The sequence below is a fragment of the Talpa europaea genome (genome assembly GCF_964194135.1).
Source record: "Talpa europaea genome assembly, chromosome: 13".
Lineage (NCBI taxonomy): Eukaryota > Metazoa > Chordata > Mammalia > Eulipotyphla > Talpidae > Talpa > Talpa europaea.
Genome location: NC_140080.1, coordinates 34,136,867 through 34,158,658, shown reverse-complemented (window position 1 = coordinate 34,158,658; position 21,792 = coordinate 34,136,867). Strand labels below are relative to the sequence as shown.

General features: G+C 44.9%; 2 protein-coding genes across 13 annotated transcripts in view; both read right to left on the bottom strand.

Moving 5' to 3' along the window:
* The window catches only part of LOC311182688 (protocadherin alpha-C2), a gene marked incomplete at its 5' end in the record, with an annotated part of 214,278 nt that overhangs the window by 127,608 nt on the left and 64,878 nt on the right, over positions 1-21,792 (bottom strand). Inside the window, one exon of one of the 12 annotated variants that reach the window (XM_084251680.1) lies at positions 9,130-11,493. The exons of 8 other annotated variants lie outside the window; for them this stretch is intronic. In XM_084251680.1, the coding sequence (XP_084107806.1) occupies positions 9,130-11,493 (2,364 nt within the window). Of the gene's footprint in view, positions 1-1,384; positions 3,782-9,129; positions 11,494-21,792 lie in introns of those variants that run through there. 3 more of the 12 variants (XM_084251689.1, XM_084251677.1, XM_084251682.1) reach the window with 3 other exon arrangements.
* LOC311182824 (protocadherin alpha-10-like) lies at positions 15,828-18,218 on the bottom strand (the record flags this gene model as incomplete). Its single annotated transcript, XM_084251957.1, has 1 exon — positions 15,828-18,218. The coding sequence occupies one exon, from the start codon at positions 18,216-18,218 to the stop codon at positions 15,828-15,830; it is 2,391 nt and encodes a 796-aa protein (XP_084108083.1).

Genomic DNA, 21,792 nt, shown 5'->3' with positions numbered 1-21,792 from the left:
TAAAAAAAAAAAAGAAGTATGTAAAATGATAGTATAAGATGGAGGCAAAAGAATTCTTGAAACAAAGTACTCATCAAAGGGTGAATAACTGAGTATATATACACCCATATATGAAGTGCTACACAACTATTAAAAGTATCGGACTGACAAGGATTTCCACAAGTTACTGGTAATGAGAAATATAAACTAAATTACACATATTAATAAACTTTCAAAGATACACAGTAAGGAAAAACCCACTAGATGTATGTATGTACTATGTCTTTGAGCAATTATGTAACTGCAAAAAAATTTGATTGGAAAATCAGAAGGGTTTTCATGTTGGGTAATCAGATGGGTTTTTTCATGATGAACCTACAGAGAGGAAGACAGCCCAAGACAAAAAAAAAAAAAAAAGAGCTCTTAAGAGGAAAGAAAGGGTAGGGCCTCTCCGGTGGCGCAGCGGTTGAGCGCTGGGTTGCGAAGCTGCCCACAGCCTCCGCAGTGCCGGTTCGATCCCCGGCTGCTCCCCGGCCACCGGAGGCGGGTCCCACATGGCACGCAGACCTCTCCTGCTGCCCGCTGGTCCCCTCAGCAGTGTACTTCGGTCCCTCTGCCTGCTCTGCTCCCCGCTCTGTCTCTGGTGAATTCTCTCACCCTCCCACGCTTCTGACTGTACCCAGTGCTTGTATAAATAAATAAATCTTTAAAAAAAAAATCAAGGTTACTAACCTTTAAAAAAAAAGAGGAAAGAAAGGGTTTATGTGAAAGTTATGGCATTCTTTAAGATAAAAATATTAAATGAAAGATATAAAGGAAAATAAAAGATACAAAGTATTAAATGAAAAGTTTAAAATTTTCAAACTGTAATTCAAAGTTTAGAAATATTTTCTAAATGCCTAAATTATTCACAATGTCGGATTTCCTGTAAATCCTCATGTACACTGGCCTCCCTCATGGCACAGGGGTTAAAGTTTCAGCACTATCAAGCTATTGCAGGCCACTGCGATAAAAGTTCGATCCCCAGCCAGGGAGCTAACCCATATGGCACAGCAGACCTCTCCTGTCTCACCTGTTGCTCCCCTCAGCAGTGTATTTCAGTCAGTCTGCCTGTTCTGTTCCCCACTCTGGCTCTGATGAATCCTCTCACCCACACCTCTGGCCTACACCCCAGCTCTTGTATGCATAAATAAATAAATCTTTTATAAAATCCTCATGCACCCAATAAATACTTAAGGAATATTAAGAAAACAACAAAAACAAATGGTTGGTGTTAGGGGCAATTAAGATTAACCCATAATTCAGAAACATTCATTAAATCCCGTAATGCCAAGCAATAGCAAAAAATAATCTTGAAGTCGCGATTGTGAGGAAAGGTACCCTAGTAACACAATTTGAAACTCACCTGTTTCAAATGTTGTGAATCTGCTTCAATTCCACCTATTTCCTCTGCAGAACTGGGACACGGAGGAAGGCTGGGGCTGAAGGCCATGAGGTCGGTCTTGGGCGGGCCCTCCCCGGAGCACACCCTCTGCCGCCGCTGCTGCGAGCACGACCAGCTCCCCACCGCGCTGGCGCACACCAGCGCCGGCTTCCCGGCCGCGCCCGCGCCCGCGCCCGCGCCCTCGCCCGGCGGCGCCGAGCAGCGCAGCGCCACGTACAGCAGCAGCGTCAGCACCAGCAGGCTGGACACGGCGCAGATGGCGACGATCAGGTACACGTTCACGTCCAGCAGCGCCGTCGGCGCGCCCGCCGCGCCCTCGGACGCGCGCGACGACGCGCGGGGCGCCAGCCCGCTCTCCACCAGCGACAGCAGCACCGTGGCCGTGGCCGTGAGCGCCGGCTCGCCGTGGTCCTTCACCAGCACCAGCAGGCGCTGGCGCGGCGCGTCCGCCTCGTCCAGGGCGCGCGTCGTGCTGATCTCGCCCGTGTACAGCCCCACGCGGAACGGGCCGCGCGCGCCGCCCGCCGCCGCCGCCGCCGGCTGCAGCAGCTCGTACGACAGCCACGCGTTGTAGCCCGAGTCCGCGTCCACCGCGCGCACCTTGGCCACCACGTGGCCCGCGCCCAGCGAGCGCGGCACCAGCTCGCCCGCGCCGCCCGGCAGCAGCGCGGGCGCGTTGTCGTTCTCGTCCAGCACGAACACCTGCAGCGTCACGTTGCTGCCCAGAGGCGGCACGCCCGCGTCGCGCGCGCTCACCTGGAACTGCAGCAGCTCCAGCTCCTCGTGGTCCAGCGGCTGCAGCGCGAACACCCGGCCGCTCTCCGCGTGCACCGACACGTAGCTCGACAGCGCGCGCTCGCCCACCCGCCGCTCCACCAGCGAGTAGGACACCCGCGCGTTCTCCTGCGCGTCGGGGTCGCGCGCCGACAGCGTGCAGATGTGGCGGCCGGGCGCGTTGTTCTCCCTCACGAACACCGTGAGCTCGGGCTGCGCGAACGCGGGCGCGTTGTCGTTCACGTCGGCCACCTCCACCCACACGCTGGCCGTGGCCGACAGCGGAGGCGAGCCCCCGTCGCGCGCGGTCACCACCACCCCGTAGCTCGGCACGCTCTCGCGGTCCAGGGCGCTGTCCAGCACCAGCGAATAGTAGTTCTTGAAGGTGGACACCAGCCTGAAGGGGACATGGGGCGTCAGGCTGCAGGTCACCTGCCCGTTGACACCGGAGTCGCGGTCGGACACGCTGATCAGGGCGATGACGGTGCCCACCTGAGCATCCTCTCTCACCGGGAGCGACAGAGAAGTGATGGTAACCTCTGGTGCGTTATCGTTTATATCTAGTATTGCCACCAAAATGGTACAGTGACCCGTCATTGGGATATTCCCCTTGTCCACTGCTTCCACGGATATTTCATACAATTTCTTCTCTTCGAAATCCAACTTGCCTTTTGTCCTAATCTCTCCATTTTCGGGATTTATAAAAAATGCATATAACACTGCAGGCGATACAGGTCTTCTAAATGAGTAGATTATGTCTCCATTTGTACCATCATCGGGATCTGTGGCATTTAGCTTGATCACTAATGTTCCATTAAGTGCATTCTCTAACAGTCTCACTTTGTAAATGAATTGCTCAAATTCTGGGGCGTTGTCATTCACATCCAGAACTGTGATCAGCAGCTGAACGGTGCCAGTCAGCTGGGGTTTACCGCCATCACTGGCTGTCAGTAATAAACTATATTCCTGAACTTCCTCTCTGTCCAATGATTTCCTCAACACAAGAGATAACGAAGACGTTTGTTCACGACTGCTTTGGGTGTCCAAAGCGAAATAATCGTTAGGATCCATTTGGTAGGTCAAGGCAGAGTTTACTCCAATATCTGCATCGGATGCGCCATCTAGTGGAAGCCGAGTTTCCGGAGGTCTAGATTCCGCAATGATTATTCTCTTCTCACTTTCAGGGAACACAGGGGGATTGTCGTTAATGTCCCTCACCTCCACCTCCACGTGGAACACCTGCAGCGGCCTGTCCACGATCACCTCCAGGTGCAGGCTGCACTCCGCGCTCCGCCCGCACAGCTCCTCGCGGTCGATCCGAGAATTCACGAACAGAATGCCATTCTGCAGGTTTACCTCCAGAAGGTCCCCGCGGCCCTTGGACGCCAGGCGGAACAGGCGGGGCACCAGCTCGGCCAGCCCCAGCCCCAGGTCCTGGGCGATGCGGCCCACGAAGGTGCCGTGTTTGGCCTCCTCGGGGACCGAGTAGCGGACCTGGCCGCTGCCCGCCCCCCAGGCTGCGAGGAGCAGAACGGAGAGCAGCAGGCGCCTGATACCTGGGCCTCCTGGCCAGGAAAACTGCATGGTACATTCAAAGGGTCCAGAGATACTGGAAGTATATAATACCTTACCTCAAGCTGCCGCTCAAGGTTCAATTCTACGTTCTTCTGTTGTAGAAGGATTCGCTAGGTATTTTCCACTATCTGCCAAATTTTCTGCAGGATAAAGCGGATGCTCTTTATTCCGCAAACGTTCTCAGTGAAGAGCGACACCAAGCGGACGAAAGAGGGAGTGTAAAATTGACTCAGTCTTCATATTTCCCATTAATGTAGGATTTTTCTTCTATTTCCTGACTTTTTCACTGTAAATACGTAATTGAAGATTAAAATGTTCTTTCCAGGGCCTCCCTGGTGGATCAAGGGGTTAAGAACAGCACTATGAAGCAATCCGCAGCCTCTGCAGCACGAGTTCGATCCCCCGCCTGCCAGGGAGCAACCCACAGGGCGCAGCAGACCTCTCCTGTCTCGCCTGCTGCTCCCCTCAGCCGTGTATTTCAGTCAATCCGCCTGTTCTGCTCCCTGCTCTGTCTCTGGTGAATCCTCTCCCCTCACCCCACACCCCCTACCCCACGCCCCGCATCTCTGCCCGGTACCTCAGCTCTTGTATGCATAAATAAACCTTTTAAAAATATGTTCTTTCCATAAATATTAAATCAGTGCATTCATCTCTGCAGTAGATGTCAGTTGACAAATGACTTATGGCTGCCATTTTTCCATAAATATATTTTTTTGCATGTGTAAAATTTCCATCAGAATTTTAAAAGAAGGGGAATATTCTACATTTGCTTTTGGAAATCTTTCTCTAGTTCCACATAGCCTTTAAGGTTTTGGTGGGAATGTCTTTTTCCTGTTATATTTTTGAGACCTGCTCACACAACAGTCATTGGCTGCAACTGGAAATATAACCAATCTTAAAAGAATAAGATGGGATGGTTTTTAAAAATATTGGTAAGCAATATACCATATTTTAAATAAATATGCCATATTTATAACTCCCCCACATATGATTGTGAAATGTGGGTATTTGTTCTTTTTTTTTTTAATAGAGGCATGTTTTATTTATTTGTTTGTTTGTTTATACATGCACTGGGTACAGTCAGAAGCACGGGAGGGCGAGAGAATTCACCAGAGCCAGAGCGGGGAGCAGAGCAGGCAGAAGGACCGAAGTACACTGCTGATGGGAGCAGCGGGTGGCAGGAGAGGTCTGCACGCCATGTGGGACCCTCCTCTGGTGGCCGGGGAGCAGCAGGGGATCGAACCGGCGCCTCAGAGGCCTCGGGCAGCTTCGCAACCCAGCGCTCAACCACTGCGCCACCGGGGAGGCCCGGTATTTGTTCTTAAAGTGTCCAATGTGGGTATCAGTTTGCGTATTTGTGTATCATGTATGAGCATAAACACACAACAATTTAAACCATTTACGTATAATGCTTTACAGTTCTGAGTTCTCTTTGTTTAAAAAAATGTCAAAAGTTACTATTCTATGTATTTGATAGAATTTAAATTATTACCAATAGGTTACTACCTCTTCTCCCCATCTTACACTAATTAGGAAAAATCCTAATTATCATATGAATTGATTGCTTAATTAACAAGTCCACATAGATGTTAACATTAATCTGTAGCAAGGAAGAGAGAAAAGGAATCCTACTTTTATCTATTTTTATAACTATCATCATCAACCTACAAAGTTCCAGGCCAAATAGCACAATGAAAGATACAGCATAGCTCCAATGATTTTCTTGCCCGATTTTGTATAACTCTTCAGAAAATAACACATGGGTTCATTTGGTATTTGATATTATACCCATCCTTTTATACTCCTTTACGTTTATTAACATAGCTTTGCTTTTTATTGAAGTGATGTTGCATTGTAACATCATACAATAGCTTTACTCTTAATAAGTAGAGTCCCTTGATTCCTTCTATTCTTGTCTATCAGACCTACCCTAGAACACATACTCAATCATTTAAAATATACACTTTCAGGGACTCCCTGGTGGCGCAAGGGGTCAAGCACCACACTATGAAGCAATCCACAGCCTCTGCAGCACAAAGTTCGAACGCTGGCCAGGGAGAAAACCACATGGCGAAGTAGACCTCTCCTGTCTCACCTGCTGCTCCCCTCAGCAGTGTATTTCAGTCAGTCTGCCTGTTCTGTTCCCCACTCTGTCTCTGGTGAATCCTCTCACCCTCCCGCACATTTGGCCTGTACCCCAGCTCTTATATGCATAAATAAATAAATCTTAAAAAAAAACAATGTAAGGACAAAACAAAAGACACAAAAAGTTTTAAAAATAAGTAAATAAATAAATTTCAGCTATCTGTAACCTAACTTCCTTATGATTTTAACCCTACTGTAGCAAAATGAATGATGGTGCCCAAAAAGATATGCCCACATCTAGGCCCCTGGAACCTAGGAATATATTACTTAACATGGCAAAAGATGTGATTAAGGCTCTTGAGAGGAGGCCTTAGCCTGGATTATACAGGTGGAGCCTAAAGTGCAACCACAAGAATCATTATAAAACAGATATATGCAAGGCTACGTGGCCAATAAGAGCAGGTAAAGTGACCACAGAAGCAGAGATTGGAGTACTGTGGCCACAAGCCAAGGAACACTGACAGCCATTAGAAGCTGGAAGAGACAATAGCTTATCTCCAATAGAGCTCCAGGAGGAGGAAACACTTTCATGTTAAACTTCTGTTCTCCAAAAATGTGAGAGAATAATTTTTTTGGTCATCATAAACCAATCAGTTCTTGATAATTAGAGCAGCACCAGGAACTAACACACCTACTCACCTAAATTCTTCAAATGGACACACTGCTTTTCATTTTTTCATATCTCTTGATGATTTTATACTTTCACAGATTTTACCCCAAAGTAATTGCTCCCAAATTAATATCTATAATCTAGCCTGGATTCCAGACCCATACTTCCAATAGTAATCATATTCTCCTAGAACCTCAAGAGAAACATCCTCTTAAATGTTCCTATCCGGGCCTCCCCTGGTGGCGCAGGGGTTGAGTGCTGGGATGGATAAATAAATAAATAAATAAATAAATAAAACAAATAAATGTTCCTATCCATCCCCTTGCTACACAAACACACAAATTATTCATCTAACTTGATCCCTCTTCTTGGTCAATGGCAATCTCATCCTCCCAGGTGACCAAACTAAAAATATTAGCATTACCTCTACTTTTATCTTTCTCTTATCATTTGTATTGAGTCAGTGTCTGGTTACTTTTATACTGCCAGTGCCTTTTACACATATTTCTTTCAATTAATTTATACTGCCATAATTTCAGTCTCCATTACTGAAAACTTAACATATTATAAAAGATTTTTTACATGATTTCCTACCTTCAGAATCTCCCCTATTCCAATCCTTCAAAAACATATTCATGGGTGCAAGTTCTGCTCATTTATTCATACTTCTCTCTCCATCTATAATAACTTCTTTTTTTTTTTTTTAATAGAGGCATGCTTTATTTATTTGTTTGCTGGTTTGTTTGTTTGTTTTGTTTATACATGCACTGGGTACAGTCAGAAGCGCGGGAGGGAGGGTGAGAGAATTCACCAGAGCCAGAAGGACGGAAGTACACTGCTGAGGGGAGCAGCGGGCGGCAGGAGAGGTCTGCGCGCCATGTGGGACCCTCCTCCGGTGGCCGGGGAGCGGGGAGCAGCCGGGGATCGAACCGGCGCCGCAGAGGCCGCGCGCAGTTTCGCAACCCAGCGCTCAACCGCTGCGCCACCGGGGAGGCTATAATAACTTCTTGTTAAAATGTTATCTGTCCTACAGGCACTCCTCAAAACAAAACATTGCCTAATCTCTAAAGTCCACTTCCACTTCTCTCATGGAAGGAATCAACCAGGAAGTAAATTTTGTTGCAGTGTATTTACTCAAAAATTATTAATTGAACATATGCTATATCCCATGTCCTCAACTAAAGATCTGTGAGACAGTAGTAGGCAAAACACTGCAAAGTGTAATTCCTTCAATAGCACACTGAGGGATTTAAAGTTTTATTTTCTGACTGAAGATAAACCTCTAGGTATTTTTGTGGAAAAAAATTACACTATGTAATTATCACTTTAGAACATTCACCTGATAGTGGTCTCAAGGCAGTAGCAAGCATATGGATTTGTGATCCTCCTAAACTGGAGGAATTATCTGTGTAGTTAAAGCTGAAGGTTTCTCATCATAAGAGAGAAATTGATAAATATTGCAATATTGTACCTGCACCCTAGAGGGCAGGCATTGTAATAAATTGAGATAAAATGAAGATCTTAGCACAGGTTCTGGAAAATAATAAAGGATCTATTAGTACTCTTATATTGAATAAAAGTTATGCCATAAAATATAAGGGGCACCATTATTTCCATGCTACCAAAAAAGAAAGACAAATTATTATGAATGATCAATTACAACGCTGCTTACCTATAACTTCATTAAGGTACATTTATAGGATGATTTTAATAATTTATAAAATGGTACAAGTTGATTTAGGTGGATATATTTTAGATGTGAAATTATTTTATTATAGTTTATTTATATAACAAAGGCAGAGTAGCCATAACGCTTGAAAGAAAGTCATTTAGTGTGAATAGAAAATTATTCATCTTAAAATTAACAACATAATTTATATTATTGTTATGATACTAGAGAAAGGAGATTTTCTGAAATTAGAATGGTGATTAAGAAGGCGAATTTATAAGCCAATGCATTTTATAAACCAGTTAATGGTATTCAGGAACTCATTTCACTAAATTGCAAGTGTCCTATAGCCATGAAATTAGCTTCAAACTAAACATAAATTTTTCAAATACCTAGGCAGTATTTAACACTAAAATTTTAAAAGGGGGCCTCCCTGGTGGCACAAGGGTTAAGCACAGCTCTATAAAGCTATGCACAACCTCTGCAGCACAAGTTCCATCCCCAGGCAGGGAGCTACCCACATGGCACAGCAGACCTCTCCTGTGTCGCCCGCTGCTCCCCTCAGCAGTGTATTTCAGTCAGTCTGCCCGTTCTGTTCCCCACTCTGTCTCTGGTGAATCCTCTCACCCTTAGAACCTCTAGCCTGTACCCCAGTTCTTGTATGCATAAATAAATTATTTTTAAAAAATTTTAAAGGCTAATATTCATAGTAAGATGAAAAATGATACAACAATAATATTTTAAAGTTGGTGACCAGTGTCATCTATTTGCTCTACATCTCATTCATTGGTGCTAGAAAATTAGGTGAACTAAAAAAAAAATTCAAAATTACTGGGTGATCAAAGATGTAGAGGAAAATGAAGGAAAAAAGACATATCAATGCCCTAGGAAAGTACTTAAAGGGAAAAATATACTTTGATATCAATGACTTACTTCACTGGAAGAATGTAGAGACTCTTCCGTCTGTGAAACACCAGGGCTGAAGGCCATGAGGTCGGTCTTGGGCGGGCCCTCCCCGGAGCACACCCTCTGCCGCCGCTGCTGCGAGCACGACCAGCTCCCCACCGCGCTGGCGCACACCAGCGCCGGCTTCCCGGCCGCGCCCGCGCCCGCGCCCTCGCCCTCGCCCGGCGGCGCCGAGCAGCGCAGCGCCACGTACAGCAGCAGCGTCAGCACCAGCAGGCTGGACACGGCGCAGATGGCGACGATCAGGTACACGTTCACGTCCAGCAGCGCCGTCGGCGCGCCCGCCGCGCCCTCGGACGCGCGCGACGACGCGCGGGGCGCCAGCCCGCTCTCCACCAGCGACAGCAGCACCGTGGCCGTGGCCGTGAGCGCCGGCTCGCCGTGGTCCTTCACCAGCACCAGCAGGCGCTGGCGCGGCGCGTCCGCCTCGTCCAGGGCGCGCGTCGTGCTGATCTCGCCCGTGTACAGCCCCACGCGGAACGGGCCGCGCGCGCCGCCCGCCGCCGCCGCCGCCGGCTGCAGCAGCTCGTACGACAGCCACGCGTTGTAGCCCGAGTCCGCGTCCACCGCGCGCACCTTGGCCACCACGTGGCCCGCGCCCAGCGAGCGCGGCACCAGCTCGCCCGCGCCGCCCGGCAGCAGCGCGGGCGCGTTGTCGTTCTCGTCCAGCACGAACACCTGCAGCGTCACGTTGCTGCCCAGAGGCGGCACGCCCGCGTCGCGCGCGCTCACCTGGAACTGCAGCAGCTCCAGCTCCTCGTGGTCCAGCGGCTGCAGCGCGAACACCCGGCCGCTCTCCGCGTGCACCGACACGTAGCTCGACAGCGCGCGCTCGCCCACCCGCCGCTCCACCAGCGAGTAGGACACCCGCGCGTTCTCCTGCGCGTCGGGGTCGCGCGCCGACAGCGTGCAGATGTGGCGGCCGGGCGCGTTGTTCTCCCTCACGAACACCGTGAGCTCGGGCTGCGCGAACGCGGGCGCGTTGTCGTTCACGTCGGCCACCTCCACCCACACGCTGGCCGTGGCCGACAGCGGAGGCGAGCCCCCGTCGCGCGCGGTCACCACCACTCCGTAGCTCGGCACGCTCTCGCGGTCCAGGGCGCTGTCCAGCACCAGCGAATAGTAGTTCTTGAAGGTGGACACCAGCCTGAAGGGGACGTTGGGTGTTACAGAGCAAGTCACCTGTCCATTGGCCCCGGAGTCTTGGTCTGACACACTGATAAGCGCAATGACTGTATTAGGCTCCGTGTCCTCTGGCAGTGGGAGAGACAAAGAAGTCACGGTGATTTCAGGAGCGTTGTCATTGGCGTCTAAGATTTCTATCCAGATTGTACAGTGACCTGCCATTGGAGGATTCCCCTTATCTGTGGCCTCTACTTCAATTTCATAAAACTTGTTTTCTTCATAATCTAAAGTTCCATTGACCCTCACTTCTCCATTATTTTCATCCAGTGTAAAGAACTGTTTTCCATTGGGCTTAATCGACCTCAAGGAGTATGTTACCTCTCCATTGACGCCTTCATCTCGATCTGTAGCATTTACCTTTATCACAAAAGTTTCTTTAACTGTGTTTTCCATCAGTCTTACCTTGTATTCTGATTGATCAAATTCCGGGTCATTGTCGTTAATATCCAAGACACCGACAAAGAGCTGAACGGTGCCTGTGAGCGCCGGTTTGCCCCCATCCGCAGCGGTCACTAGCAAACTGAGTTCAGGAGTTTTCTCTCTATCCAGAGACTTCTTTAATGTAAGTGATAGTCTTTTACTTGGCTTGATACTTGTTGGTAATTCCAAAGAAAAATACTCATTTTGACTTAGTTTGTAGGTCAACTGAGCATTCTCTCCTATATCCGCATCAGAAGCTCCCTCTAGAGGAAAATGAGAATCGGGTTGCTTAGATTCCGATATCAACAGCTTTTGTTCTCTGAGAGAGAACACAGGCGGGTTGTCGTTAATGTCCCTCACCTCCACCTCCACGTGGAACACCTGCAGCGGCCTGTCCACGATCACCTCCAGGTGCAGGCTGCACTCCGCGCTCCGCCCGCACAGCTCCTCGCGGTCGATCCGAGAATTCACGAACAGAATGCCATTCTGCAGGTTTACCTCCAGAAGGTCCCCGCGGCCCTTGGACGCCAGGCGGAACAGGCGGGGCACCAGCTCGGCCAGCTCCAGCCCCAGGTCCTGGGCGATGCGGCCCACGAAGGTGCCGTGTTTGGCCTCCTCGGGGACCGAGTAGCGGACCTGGCCGCTGCCCGCCTCCCAGGCTGCGAGGAGCAGAAGCGACATCAGCAGTCGCTGAGAAACTAATCCCCTTCTTTGAGATCGGAACATCGCATAGGACATTGACATCTAAAATAAGGCTCTTTACACTTACAGTTTCAGAGATTCCCGCCTCAGATAAAAAAATCTTGATATATTTTTGAGAAGTTTCAAAGGCTCCATTAACGTTACCATCTAGCATGATGGAGTTCTTTCGTATGGGAAATTTCTGGCTGTTGAGACCAACCCTTGAATCAACTATTCAATACTTCCACCAAGTAAAGAGCGACATCGTGTGCCTGAAATTGTAAGTACCATAGTCCACGTCCAACACCAGAATTTTACTTAAAAAGAAAATTTTACTTAAAGTGGAAAAAAAAAAAACTTCACAGGTCATTTCATGTTAATTTATCTTGAAAATAGTCCTTCAAAATTACTTATTTATGGAACATTTAGATTTTAAATCTTATTGAAATTGATAATATGGAAAATGGTATTTTATACTTAACATTAAGTTCAAATTTTTGTTCTTATGTTTGTTCTTTCGTTTATCTATATACCTATCGGCCTATAACTGTATAATACGTACATATGTATGTGCACACAAGAGTGTTCAATTCTATAGGTAGCCCATATGGAAAACTAGGATTAAATATTTCCTCATGTAAATTTTGTTCCTTATATAAAAACCAAATATGAATTGCTTTACTTTTAGTCTCTCTTGTTACTTTGGCTACTGGGAAACTCAAATACAAATATGAAGCTTTAATAACAAATCTTTAGTCTTTATGTTTTGCATATTATATTATCTGTGTGGATTTGCCTTCTAATTGTATAATTTCCTTTCGTTCTGACATATATTCTATTGCTAATTTTCAATCTTTCACGTTTTTTCAAATTTACAGTTTTCCTGACACTATCATTCTTCTAGAATTCATTAAATAAATTCAATATTCTTTCTCTAAAAGCTAATAAACCAGATTCATCGCCATTTATGACACCAAATTCTGTGATGCATAACACAGCAATAAGTCATATAAGCCTCTAGAAAAAACATGATATGATACCAAGTACCATTAAATTTAATGTGACAGTCAAAGCCTGTCATCTATTTTAGAGAAAAGGGAAGCAACAGACCTCCAAATACTTCAATATGGAAGTTGGGGGTTGGTGTTTAGAAGCATTTGGAGTCTTCAAAAGGTAGAGAAATGAATATGAGAAAGTTTACCTAAAGGAGATGATGATATCATGTGCCTAAGTTAAACCCAGATATTGATTTAGGAATTACTTTCCAGTGATGTGAGATTTTGTGAGTATATGAAAGTATACCAGATGACCACCAACTCATAAAAAGAGTTTGATATAATGATCCTATAACCCATCTTCTCATTTTAGCTTTGATAGTTCAGATATCACCATCTCACCCAACTTTCTAGGACAGTTTATGGTTTCTCTGAATTCTTTGGGGGTGGGGTTGAGATGGAATAATAGGCTAAACCAAGAAAACATATCAGTATCATTATTAATGTTAACTGATTTTACAATATTTAATGTATGTTATAAAATTAATCGAAAAGAGTGAGGAACTTTCTGCCTCACCATTACTAACCCAGTTTGGTTGGTCTCAGACAACAATAATACTGAAGACTGAATTCTGAAAGACCTAAACACTTTCAAAGACTTTCATAAGAAATATATACTTTAAAAGCTGCTATTGGGGGCCTCCCCGGTGGCGCAGCGGTTGAGCGCTGGGTTGCGAAGCTGCCCGCAGCCTCTGCAGTGCCGGTTCGATACCCAGCTGCTCCCCGACCACCGGAGGAGGGTCCCACATGGTGCGCAGACCTCTCCTGCCGCCCGCTGCTCCCCTCAGCAGTGTACTTCGGTCCTTCTGCCTGTTCTGCTCCCCACTCTGGCTCTGGTGAATTCTCTCACCCTCCCGTGCTTCTGACTGTACCCAGTGCATGTATAAACAAAACAAACAAACAAATAAATAAATAAAACATGCCTCTAGGAAAAATTAAAAAAAAAAAAAAGCTGCTATCAAAATATGCAATTTTGGAAAAGTTTTTTAACTCCTTTAGGATTAAAATGATTTCAAAATGATATGACCACTTATATGTTAAAAACATTATCCTTATTCGCAGCATAAAAAGGACAGTCATTTGCATATGTGTCATTTGGCTTTGATTTTCTGCAAGAACAATGGAGACAAGAGTCTTCTGATTTTTCTCATTTTAAATGATTCTTCTTATTGATATTGCTTCCAAACAACTAGTCCAAAGTCTTTAGAAGATAATTTTTATTTACTAGTTAATTAATGTAAATACCTATCTCAATATGATATTAAGTCAATATCCTGAGGAATAATATTCACATTATAGAGTTCACAGAAGGAGAAGAAAGAGGAAAAAGGTCAGGAAAATTATTTGGGTGAATAATGGACAAAAAATCCCCTAATCTGGGGAAGGAAACAGAAAACCCACTGAGCACAGGAATCCCACCGAGTTCCAAATAAGAGGAACCCAAAGAGATTCACACCAAGACATATTTTATTAAAATGGTAGAAGTAAAAGAGAAAAATCTTCAAAACTAAGAAAAAAGCAGCTTGCCACATTCCAGGAAAACCTGGTACGGCTATCAGCAGATTTTCAACATAAACTTTAGAGGCCATGGGAAAGTAGCAAGACAGGATCAAATTGCTAAAAAGAAAAAAAAAACTACAACCAAGAATTCTTTACCCAGAAATGTTAGCATTCATAATTGGAGAGATGGAGAGTTTCCCAATTTTACCTTAAGCAAAAGCTACAGAAGTTCATCATCACTAAACCAGTCTTGTAAGAAATATTAAAAGGACTTCTTGAAACTGAAAAGATATGGCACAAGAAAACATGTGAAATAAAAAATCTCACTGGTGAAAAAGTACAAGTACAGTAAAAGTATTGAATCAAGCATTTATAAAGCCAGCTTAAAGATTAAAAGTAGTAAAATTAACTAAATGTACAGTAATTAGTCAAGGGATGCATATAATATGTAGATATAAAATGAGATATCAAAAATATAAAATGTAGGGGAAGAGTAAAAAAGTACAGTTTTAGAATGAGTTCATTACTTAGAAAGCCCCAATCCAAAACAGAATGTTGTATATAAGATGTCCTAAGTGGGCCTCCCATGGTGGTGCAGCGGTTGAGTGCTGGGCTGCAAAGCTGCCCGCAGCCTCTGCAGTGCCGGCTTGATCCCTGGCCACTGGCGAGGGTCCCACCCACATGGCACGACAGACCTCTCCTACTGCACCCGCTGCTCCTCTCAGCAGTGTATTTTGTCAGTCTGCCTGTTCTGTTCCCCGCTCTGGCTCTGGTGAATTCTTTCACCCTCCCGCGCTTCTGACTGTACCCAGTGCTTGTATAAATAAATAAATAAATCTTTAAAAAATAATAATAATAATATAGTGGTTATCAAAGGTGGATAGGAGTGGAGGAAATGGATGAAGGTTGTCAAAGGTTTCAAACATCCAGTCATAAGATAGATTCTGAGGATACAATACATAGAATGGTGCCTATAGTTATAATACTATAGTCTATATTTGAAAGTTGCCAAGAAAATAGTTGTTTAATGTTCCCACAGGAAAAAATATATAACCATTCAAGGCAATGGATGTTAACTAAGCTTATCATGGTAATCATTTGCAATGTATACATGTATCAAATAACTGTGTTGTACACCTTACATTAATACAATATTACATTGCATTATAACTCAGAAAACTAGGGGGAATAAATTATCAAATGCAATACAATATATAACTGGATTTTAAAACTATTAAAAATTGCTCTCACTAAAATAAAATTTTAAAAGACAAATGATAATTATGATCACAAACTCTTCTGAGGAAAATATCACCTAACAAAATCAAAATTTTAATTTCTATCTCAATTAGGATGTTGTACAAAATTGATGATCAAGATAATCACAAAGGTTTTTCCAAAGCAAAATTATGAGTAGCATTATTATGATAATTTGAATATATAAATATAATGAATAGAGGACCATTAGAACGAGAAAATAGATGGTAAGAATGATTAGTTGCAAGTAGAAGAAGTAGATTTGAGCTTTGCCTACTGGCTTCATTAACGCTCCTTAGTTCATTCTTGGCTGACTTAACATTCTTCACCTGAAGGAAGGAAGTTTTGAACTTCTGTTTCATTATTATTACCACTACTATTACTACCAAACAAGTAATACTCCAATACTGTTTATGATTGTAATGAGATTGTGAAAATAACTGGATCTTCCATGGGCTTTATAATAAATCATCGCAAGAATGGGCAAAAATAAACCGGTAAACTATTACGTGTTTGACGTTAATAAGCATTAAATAAACCCCAGTTAATTAAATAAACCGCATTTAATTAACTTACATTTGAGCAAATCTCCATGTGATCCACATCTCCAGAACTTGAACCAGGAGGTACAGAAGGGCTGAAGGCCATGAGATCGGTCTTGGGCGGGCCCTCCCCGGAGCACACCCTCTGCCGCCGCTGCTGCGAGCACGACCAGCTCCCCACCGCGCTGGCGCACACCAGCGCCGGCTTCCCGGCCGCGCCCGCGCCCGCGCCCTCGCCCTCGCCCGGCGGCGCCGAGCAGCGCAGCGCCACGTACAGCAGCAGCGTCAGCACCAGCAGGCTGGACACGGCGCAGATGGCGACGATCAGGTACACGTTCACGTCCAGCAGCGCCGTCGGCGCGCCCGCCGCGCCCTCGGACGCGCGCGACGACGCGCGGGGCGCCAGCCCGCTCTCCACCAGCGACAGCAGCACCGTGGCCGTGGCCGTGAGCGCCGGCTCGCCGTGGTCCTTCACCAGCACCAGCAGGCGCTGGCGCGGCGCGTCCGCCTCGTCCAGGGCGCGCGTCGTGCTGATCTCGCCCGTGTACAGCCCCACGCGGAACGGGCCGCGCGCGCCGCCCGCCGCCGCCGCCGCCGGCTGCAGCAGCTCGTACGACAGCCACGCGTTGTAGCCCGAGTCCGCGTCCACCGCGCGCACCTTGGCCACCACGTGGCCCGCGCCCAGCGAGCGCGGCACCAGCTCGCCCGCGCCGCCCGGCAGCAGCGCGGGCGCGTTGTCGTTCTCGTCCAGCACGAACACCTGCAGCGTCACGTTGCTGCCCAGAGGCGGCACGCCCGCGTCGCGCGCGCTCACCTGGAACTGCAGCAGCTCCAGCTCCTCGTGGTCCAGCGGCTGCAGCGCGAACACCCGGCCGCTCTCCGCGTGCACCGACACGTAGCTCGACAGCGCGCGCTCGCCCACCCGCCGCTCCACCAGCGAGTAGGACACCCGCGCGTTCTCCTGCGCGTCGGGGTCGCGCGCCGACAGCGTGCAGATGTGGCGGCCGGGCGCGTTGTTCTCCCTCACGAACACCGTGAGCTCGGGCTGCGCGAACGCGGGCGCGTTGTCGTTCACGTCGGCCACCTCCACCCACACGCTGGCCGTGGCCGACAGCGGAGGCGAGCCCCCGTCGCGCGCGGTCACCACCACCCCGTAGCTCGGCACGCTCTCGCGGTCCAGGGCGCTGTCCAGCACCAGCGAATAGTAGTTCTTGAAGGTGGACACCAGCCTGAAGGGGACAAGGGGTGATAGCGAGCAGATCACCTGCCCGTTGGCGCCAGAGTCGCGGTCGGACACGCTGATCAAGGCGATGACGGTGCCCAGTGGCGCGTCCTCTGCAACAGAGAGTGATGGTGACGTCACGTGCAATTCTGGAACATTGTCGTTGACGTCCAACACTTCTACCAGGATCGTGCAGTGACCAAACATTGGAGGATTTCCTTTGTCAACTGCTTTGATTTGAAGCTTCCATAATTTAGTTTCTTCAAAATCTATTTTTCCATTTACCTTTATTTCTCCAGTGGCTGAATCTATGCGAAAAGAGGCTTCAGTATTAGGGGAGACATCCGTTGCAAAGGCATACAGAATGTGACTGTTTGAACCATCGTCCAAATCTGAGGCGTTCGGTCTAATAACCAGTGTGCCGTTTCTGGAATTTTCAAGTAATTTTACACGATAGACTGCTTTGTCAAACACTGGGGCGTTGTCATTTACATCCAGCACAGTGATGTGTAACTCCACGGTGCCTGTAAGCTCAGGTTTGCCTCCATCAGTTGCTCTGAGCACCATGAGAAGCTCCGAATCAACTTCCCTGTCTAAAGGTTTCCTTAGTATTAGTTCCAAAGGTTTTACCTGCTCATCATTGCTCGGTACTTCCAGAGAGAAATACTCATTGGGGCTCAGTCTGTAAGTCAGCACAGCATTAGCCCCGACATCTTCATCTGAGGCGCCCTCTAGTGAGAAATGAGAGCCAAGAGCCATTGTTTCAGAAATAAACAGAATTTTTTGTGTCGCGGGGAACACAGGCGCGTTGTCGTTAATGTCCCTCACCTCCACCTCCACGTGGAACACCTGCAGCGGCCTGTCCACGATCACCTCCAGGTGCAGGCTGCACTCCGCGCTCCGCCCGCACAGCTCCTCGCGGTCGATCCGAGAATTCACGAACAGAATGCCATTCTGCAGGTTTACCTCCAGAAGGTCCCCGCGGCCCTTGGACGCCAGGCGGAACAGGCGGGGCACCAGCTCGGCCAGCCCCAGCCCCAGGTCCTGGGCGATGCGGCCCACGAAGGTGCCGTGTTTGGCCTCCTCGGGGACCGAGTAGCGGACTTGGCCGCTGCCCGCCCCCCAGGCTGCGAGGAGCAGAAGGGAGAGCAGCAGGCGCGGGGCTGCCTGGTCAGCTGGTCCTGAAGCTAACATCGTGCGTGACTCCTCTTTTCTGGTTAGTAAATCAACATTTCATGAGTTGAAAGGTGCAGTCCTTTTGAGTTCTTGGTCTTGAGTTTTCAGTTGAGTTTAACAAGGGATATGTTTACAGTCTTTAAAGCACCGGAACAGTGACCAGTGTCTTTGTGGTCCCGGTAATCTTAATTTTTTTCTGTTAAAACAATCCTCTCCTTGGAGAACAACGACATCCGGTGGCTCGAAGTGGAAGTGCGTTTGGCGTATATATTCTCATTTACATTGCTTCTTTCCTAAGTTTTGCACATTTGTCCATGTTTTTCTTTGTTGGCTTTTAATTCTTTCATTATATATTTATTCTTCCCGTTTGATCATTAACTCTGTAAGGGTGCTATTATCTTAAAATTATAATTTCAAGAAGCGTCTGTTATGGGTATAGTCTTGTAAGAAATTTGTAATAGATTCTATCATCACATGAAAATTCCATATTTTAAGGTTACTGGTGGTAGACTTTTAGACTTTTATATCATTATGAAATTACCTCTTATAAAGTTTACTCCATTGCCAACACTATAATTTTCTATAGCTTAATCCTTCTACTATGTTGTTGTTCTAAATATTTCGTGCAGCTGTGAAGAGTTAATAACCCGGGATACAAGTGTCTAAGTTACCACCTCCACATTGTTATGTTTCAAATCAATGCTAATATGCAAAATACTTATCAGTTTATCCAAAGATTTATTTGCTTTGATGTTTATGATATACCTATACCGACTTGTGGAAATACAAAGTATATTTATTTCTTCTTGATTTTAAAGCTTTTTTCCCAATTACTTTATCTGCCCAGGGTGAATGTTGAAGTTTCCACTCTAAAGGTCAACTTAAATTGCCATTATATCCATTATGTTTTATAAAGATAATGTTTCCCACTGAATCAAGACTTATATTTGTCTGTTTATACTAATTATAAACATCATATTTGTCCGTTTATACATACTTTATTCCAGAATTGGGTAAAGAGACTAGGGTATCCAAAATCTAATTCATCCACCCAATTTTATTTTTCTGTTTTATATCAAATATGAAATAACATATCAAAATTTTCCTAATTATTTATCAATTGCAATAAAGTTCACCGGTATTGTCTGTAAAGAGAAAAAAAAAGTTTCGATCATTCTGAAGACTATCAAGGAACCAATCAGTCAATATCTGAAATCTTTCCAGTAAGATGGCACCCTTAAGAAAAACTCAAACTTCTCTACTAAAAAAAGTTATAAATGGTTACCCAAGTGATTCTTAGATTTTGTGTAAAAGTGAGCTTCAATGTTCATTTTGAACACTTTTAAAATAGTGATTCCATTATCATAAATATATCTCAAAATTTTATAGTTGTAGCTACTTCTCATTCTTTTTTTAAACCATAGAAGTAATAAATTCAAGAGGAAAGTAAGGGAAATTTAATCACATGGGTGTGACTAAATTTAGAAAGAGATGACTAAGAAATAAACCTCCTCCTGTGTGCTGACTAAAATAATCCAGTCCCTTTGGTAATAATTCCATGCTGAAACACCACTCCACCTTTAGCTTAAAAGATTGTTTCATTAATTAAGAATATGAAAACTAGTTTTAAAGTCAACAAATTCCAAGGCTACCCTAAGTTAATAACTATAGTATACCAATAAAGTTAAGGTTGATTATTCATTTTCCAATAGGTTATCCGAATAACTATGTCATTGAGCGAAAGAGTACTCATGATTGGTGAGTTTTAATGAAGGGCATGTAATAAAGAGCATGTATAACATGATTATAAAAATAAGATGTCATCATTTTAAAAGAATTAGACTATTTTGGGGGCAAGAATGTTAAAGGCAATCTTTGATTTGAGAAAATTTCTGACTTCACATCTCTGAATTAAATGGAAAAAAACTCTCTAAAATAATTGAAATGCATATTTGCCTTAATAATGGAGCCAGAGGAAAACACTGACAGGCTGACATCATAAAATTTGTCTTTTATAGCCTTCAACTTCTCATTGTAAACTCTCCCCTAATTTCCCCTTCCGGCACTTCCTCCTTTATAGATTTTAAGGTTATTGGGCTCTTGGAGAAAATTCCACCTTATTATGTTAATATCTTTGTGAATGTTTCTATATTTAAAGGAAACACATCCAAAAGAAGGCAAAATAAAATAAATACTACTATATTAGTAAACACAAAATTCCATTTCACTAATAGCACAAATGAAGACAGATCATCAGACAAGTCTTTTCTGCAAAGGGGCACACTGATATTACAAAGGATTGAAAGGAGGGTGGGGTATAAGAGGGGGAAATTCTATATGAAATAAAGCTAAGAATGAAGGATATTGATAGGTCTGAAATTTATAATTATGTAAGTTCAGAGAATACTCAAATCCAAAAATAAATAAAAGGCATAATCCTCAGTTTAGTAATGAGAAATCACCACCTGTACTAAGGGAGGAAATATATATATATATATATATATATACATATACATTTTTTAAAAGATTTATTTATTTATTTATTTATTTATTTATTTATTTATTTATTTATTTATTTATTTATACAAGCACTGGGTACAGTCAGAAGAGCAGGAGGGTGGGAGAATTCACCAGAGCCAGAGCAGGGAGCAGAACAGGCAGAATGACAAAGTCCACTGCTGAGGGGAGCAGCGGGTGGCAGGAGAGGTCTGCCTTGCCATGTGGGACCCTTGCCAGTGGCCAGGGATCAAACTGGTGCTGCAGAGGCTGTGGCAGCTTTGCTCAACTGCTGCGCCACTGGGGAGGCCCAAGAGCTATATATTTATATAAAATAAGTTTTTAACTGTATCTACTTTGGTTGCACACCCTATAGACATATTGCCCTGAGTTTAATCAGAAGCTACCTTGTAAAAAAAAAACTTTTAAAACCTACTGCAGCAAAAAAGTCATAAAATCGAAAGTATAAACACCATAACTCAGTACATTTATTTATATTCATAAAAGAAACAACAGATTATAAAGGCAACAATCCTTTAAAAGTTATAAAAGAATTATAAATAGATCCACAAACTTATGGATTCTCTCTTTGGAAGTTTGGGAGCCCAACTAGGATCATCTTATATTGGAGGACAGTTGTCCCTTAGATCTGTACTGCAAAATATACAATTATATGAATTGAAAACAAAGTTAATACCAATCAAAGCATGGACTTTATGAACAGATAAATGCACCTATAGAAATATGACTTTTATAATTCATATGAAATCTTGATAAGGGAGAAGAAAGAATTTGACAGGAGATATCTGAATGTTTATTTCATAAAGTTGTTTGATACAACAATGAATACATTATTTTACTCTGCATTAACTTATCTTCTATAACCTCTAAGAGTTGGAGACTGGCCATGGAAAGTATTGACATTGAAGGCATGAAATGTACTGAGTTGTGGTATATATTTTTGGTTTTATGACTTTTTATTATTTTTTTTTTGTGGGACCCTCCCCGGTGGCCAGGGATCAAACTGGCACTGCAGAGGCTGCAGGGCAGCCTTGCAACCCAGCACTCAACAGCTGGGCCACTAGGGGAGGCCCAG